The following is a 5,296-nucleotide window of genomic DNA, read 5'->3' on the forward strand; positions in this document are numbered from 1 at the left end:
TTGCCCCTTGTCTGTGCCGAACAATTTTTCTGCCTAGTCCCACTGACCTGTACCTGGGCCATATCCCTCCACACCCCTCTCATCCATGTACCCGTCCAAGTTTTTCTTAAATGTTAAAAGTTAATATTAAATATTAACATTTACCACTTTATCCGGCAGCTTATTCCACACTCCCACCACACTCTGTGTGAAGAATCCCCCCTAATATTCCCTTTAAACTTTTCCCCTTTCACCCTTAACCCATGCCCTCTGGGTTTTTTTCTCCTCTAGCCTCAGTGGAAAAAGTTTGTAGAATGGATTTTAATATCCGCACTGACAGAATGGGCTGAAAGGCCAGACTACTTTTTATTGAATGCTGAGATACCCGTTCAGGAAAAAACATTCAACCAATAGGAACAGGATCAATATTCCTGATTTTATATCTCAAAATCAGGAGGGAAAATCAGACCCTGCAGCCGAGCACAGAGAGAGAGAGAGAGAGAGAGCGCGCGCAATCAGACCCTGCAGCTGAGCACAGAGAGAGAGAGAGAGAGAGAGAGCGTGTGCAATCAGACCCGGTGACTCGAGCACAGAGAGAGAGAGCGCAATCAGACCCGGTGACTCGAGCACAGAGAGAGAGAGCGCAATCAGACCCGGTGACTCGAGCACAGAGAGAGAGAGCGAAATCAGACCCTGCAGCCGAGCACAGAGAGAGAGAGAGAGAGAGAGCGCGCAATCAGACCCTGCAGCCGAGCACAGAGAGAGCGTGCACAATCAGACCCGGTGACTCGAGCACAATCAGACCCTGCAGCCGAGCACAGAGAGACAGAGAGCGCGCAATCAGACCCTGCAGCCGAACACAGAGAGAGTGCAATCAGACCCTGAGGCCGAACAGAGAGAGAGCGCAATCAGACCCTGAGGCCGACCACAGAGAGAGAGAGAGAGCGCAATCAGACCCTGCAGCAGACCACAGAGAGAGCGCAATCAGACCCTGCAGCCGAGCACAGAGAGAGAGAGCGCAATCAGACCCTGCAGCCGAGCACAGAGAGAGAGAGAGAGAGAGAGAGAGCGCGCAATCAGACCCTGAGGCCGAACACAGAGAGAGAGAGAGAGCGCAATCAGACCCTGCAGCCGAGCACAGAGAGAGAGCGCAATCAGACCCTGTGACTCGAGCACAGAGTGTAGTCAGGGGTAAACAGTGTTTGCAGATGTTACAAGTCAGAGATAAATGAGGAGCCAAATTCTCCAGGTCCCAGGGTGACAACTTAGTCACCTCAGTCAATCCCAGCAGAGACCAGCCAGATTTCAGTCCAATCCCAGAGACCAGTGCGATTTCAGTCCAACCCCAGCAGGGATCAATATGATTTCAGTCCAATCCCAGCAGAGATCAGTATGATTTCAGTCCAATCCCGGCAGAGATCAGTGTGATTTCAGTCCAATCCCGGCAGAGATCAGTGTGATTTCAGTCCAATCCCGGCAGAGATCAGTGTGATTTCAGTCCAATCCCGGCAGAGATCAGTGTGATTTCAGTCCAATCCCGGCAGAGATCAGTGTGATTTCAGTCCAATCCCGGCAGAGATCAGTGTGATTTCAGTCCAATCCCGGCAGAGATCAGTGTGATTTCAGTCCAATCCCGGCAGAGATCAGTGTGATTTCAGTCCAATCCCGGCAGGGATCAGTGTGATTTCAGTCCAATCCCGGCAGAGATCAGTGTGATTTCAGTCCAATCCCAGCAGGGATCAGTGTGATTTCAGTCCAATCCCGGCAGGGATCAGTGTGATTTCAGTCCAATCCCGGCAGAGATCAGTGTGATTTCAGTCCAATCCCGGCAGAGATCAGTGTGATTTCAGTCCAATCCCGGCAGGGATCAGTGTGATTTCAGTCCAATCCCAGCAGGGATCAGCGTGATTTCAGTCCAAACCCAGCAGGGATCAGCGTGATTTCAGTCCAACCCCAGCAGGGATCAGCGTGATTTCAGTCCAACCCCAGCAGGGATCAGCGTGATTTCAGTCCAACCCCAGCAGGGATCAGCGTGATTTCAGTCCAACCCCAGCAGGGATCAGCGTGATTTCAGTCCAACCCCAGCAGGGATCAGCGTGATTTCAGTCCAACCCCAGCAGGGATCAGCGTGATTTCAGTCCAACCCCAGCAGGGATCAGCGTGATTTCAGTCCAACCCCAGCAGGGATCAGCGTGATTTCAGTCCAACCCCAGCAGGGATCAGCGTGATTTCAGTCCAACCCCAGCAGGGATCAGCGTGATTTCAGTCCAACCCCAGCAGGGATCAGCGTGATTTCAGTCCAACCCCAGCAGGGATCAGTGTGATTTCAGTCCAATCCTAGCAGGGATCAGCGCGATTTCAGTCCAATCCCAGCAGAGATCAGTATGATTTCAGGCCAATCCCAGCAGGGATCAGTATGATTTCAGTCCAATCCCAGCAGGGATCAGTATGTTTTCAGTCCAATCCCAGCAGGGATCAGTATGATTTCAGTCCAATCCCAGCAGGGATCAGTATGTTTTCAGTCCAATCCCAGCAGGGATCAGTATGATTTCAGTCCAATCCCAGCACGGATCAGTGAGATTTCTGTCCAGGTAGTTTGCGGCGGTCTTTGATGGCGTTTCTTTTTCTTTTCTTTGCAAGGAATTTCTCCACCTTGCCACTCTTCTTCAGTTCCAGGTATTTCTCCTTCAGCTCCAGTTTCCGCTGATCAGCTGCGAACAGAAACAGACAAGAGATTTCCTCAGCGGAAGAGTTCACACAGCGAGTTCAAGTACACTCAGGAACGAGAATACAGAACACTGTATGTATGTGTGTGGGACCCGTGCCCCAGTGAGAGTCAGTGTGTGTGGGACCCGTACCCCAGTGAGAGTCAGTGTGTGTGGGACCCGTACCCCAGTGAGAGTCAGTGTGTGTGGGACCCGTACCCCAGTGAGAGTCAGTGTGTGTGGGACCCGTACCCCAGTGAGAGTCAGTGTGTGTGGGACCCGTACCCCAGTGAGAGTCAGTGTCTGTGGGACCCGTACCCCAAGTGAGAGTCAGTGTGTGTGGGACCCGTACCCCAGTGAGAGTCAGTGTGTGTGGGACCCGTACCCCAGTGAGGGTCAGTGTGTGTGGGACCCGTACCCCAGTGAGGGTCAGTGTGTGTGGGACCCGTACCCCAGTGAGGGTCAGTGTGTGTGGGACCCGTACCCCAGTGAGAGTCAGTGTGTGTGGGACCCGTACCCCAGTGAGAGTCAGTGTGTGTATTCTGCTGTCAGATCACTCTCACATTGTAGATATTAAAGGGATTTTCCCATTGCTCCCTCAGTCCTACTTACATTTTTTCAGGAAGTATGGCTTGCTGCCTTGCTGCACTCGCAGCCTCTGGTTTTGTTTAAACTCCTTCAGTCGCTCATTCTGCTGTTGCTTCTCCTTCTGTGCCTTGTCCTGGTGTACCTGAGAGTGAGAACGCGAGAGTGGTTAGTCTCAAGTAGACAGGCGGGTAGGGGCAGAGGCACAGGTGACTTGCACAACACTGCAGCAATATCCCAGCTACAGGAGTTATTAACAAGAGATATTGACAGGGTCTCCAGGGATCTGGTATGAAGGTCACACAGTAAAACATCTCACAACAACAGGTTTATTTGGTAGCAAAAGCCACTAGCTTTTGGAGCGCTGCCTCTTTGTCAGGTGAGTGGAGAGTTCTGGTCACAAACAGGGGATATAAAGACACACACAGTTTATAGAATACTGATTGGAATGTGAGTCTTTACAGCAAATCAAGGTGCAGACAATGTGAGTGGAAGGAGCACTGATCACAGTTTACAGAGATGTGTATTGTCTCCAGACAGTACAGTAAGTGAGGTTTTACAAACCCAGGCAACTCACGGGGGTTACAGATAGTGTGACATGAACCCAAGCTCCCAGCACTCACCTGACTGCGGGGGGGGGGGGGGGAGGTGTGTGTGTGTGTGAAGGGTCTGGAATGTTCTCTCTGGGGGGGGGGGGGGGGGGGGGGGGGGTGCTGGGTGAAGGGTCTGGAATGTTCTGTCTGGGGGGGAGGGGAGCGGGGTGAAGGGTCTGGAATGTTCTGTCTGGGGGGGAGGGGAGCGGGGTGAAGGGTCTGGAATGTTCTGTCTGGGGGGGGGGGGGGCACAGGGTGAAGGGTCTGGAACGTTCTGTCTGGGGGGGGGGGGGGGGGGCACAGGGTGAAGGGTCTGGAATGTCCTGTCTGGGGGGGGGGGGGTGAAGGGTCTGGAACGTTCTGTCTGGGGGGAGTTGCTGGGTGAAGGGTCTGGAATGTCCTGTCTGGGGGGGGGGGGGGTGAAGGGTCTGGAACGTTCTGTCTGGGGGGGAGTTGCTGGGTGAAGGGTCTGGAATGTCCTGTCTGGGGGAGGGGAGCGGGGGTGAAGGGTCTGGAATGTCCTGTCTGGGGGAGGGGAGCGGGGTGAAGGGTCTGGAATGTTCTGTCTGGGGGAGGGGAGCGGGGTGAAGGGTCTGGAACGTTCTGTCTGGGGGAGGGGAGCGGGGTGAAGGGTCTGGAATGTTCTGTCTGGGGGAGGGGAGCGGGGGTGAAGGGTCTGGAACGTTCTGGGTTCCAGGGAAATTGAAAAGCAGAGCAGTGATACTTGGTGACTTGTGTCTGTGTTCCTTCACCGTCACTGGGTCAAAATCCTGGAACTCCCTCCCTAACAGCACTGTGGGTGGGCCTACACCTCAGGGACTGCAGCTGGTGAAGGAGGCAGCTGACTATCACCTCCTGGAGGATGAATAACGTGGACTGCATGGCCAGCTCCCTCCCTATTCACAAAGTATAAACTCTAAGACCAGACAGGATACTCACACAAAGGAAGTTCCCAATGGGTGGGGTTTCCAGAACCAGGGCTCACAGTCCGAGGATACAGAGTAGACAGTTTAGGACAGAGATTAGAAGAGATTTCTTCACCCAGAGAGTGGTCAGCCTGTGGAATTCACTACCACAGCAGGAGTTGTCTGATTTCATGAAGAAATTAGATATAGCTCCTGGGACTGCAGGGGGATCAGCCATGATCGAGATGAATGGTGCAGCAGGCTCGAAGGGCCGAACGGCCTCCTCCTGCATCCAGTTTCTACCCAACCACCACCCCCCATTTCCACCTACCATCCTCTGCAGCAAATACTCCAACTTCTCTTTCTTATACTCGTTCTTGGTTTTTTGCAATTTCTTCCCAATAACCTGCAGCAGAGAGAGAGGAAAAGCCAATTGAAGACATGTTTAAAATCCTGGGTCAAAGCAGTGATTAGTCAGAGCTCAGTCCAGCAGAACATCTTCCTGCCATGTCCAAATGATTAAATCAGC

The 5,296-nt window shown here is 52.9% G+C and overlaps 1 protein-coding gene across 1 annotated transcript; it reads right to left on the minus strand.

Annotated features, from left to right (window-relative positions):
• Window positions 1-2,487: 2,487 nt before the first annotated feature.
• Window positions 2,488-5,173, minus strand: LOC145339702 (ribosomal RNA processing protein 36 homolog; the record flags this gene model as incomplete). The annotated part of the gene is made up of 3 exons (XM_080184224.1): window positions 2,488-2,690; window positions 3,297-3,414; window positions 5,099-5,173. Coding segments are annotated over 3 exons (333 nt in total), but the record flags the coding sequence as incomplete, so codon positions are not given.
• Between the last annotated feature and the right edge of the window lie 123 nt (window positions 5,174-5,296).

Source organism: Carcharhinus amblyrhynchos, unplaced genomic scaffold (assembly GCF_965287045.1).
Source record: "Carcharhinus amblyrhynchos unplaced genomic scaffold, sCarAmb.v2.hapA scaffold_619, whole genome shotgun sequence".
NCBI classification, from domain to species: domain Eukaryota; kingdom Metazoa; phylum Chordata; class Chondrichthyes; order Carcharhiniformes; family Carcharhinidae; genus Carcharhinus; species Carcharhinus amblyrhynchos.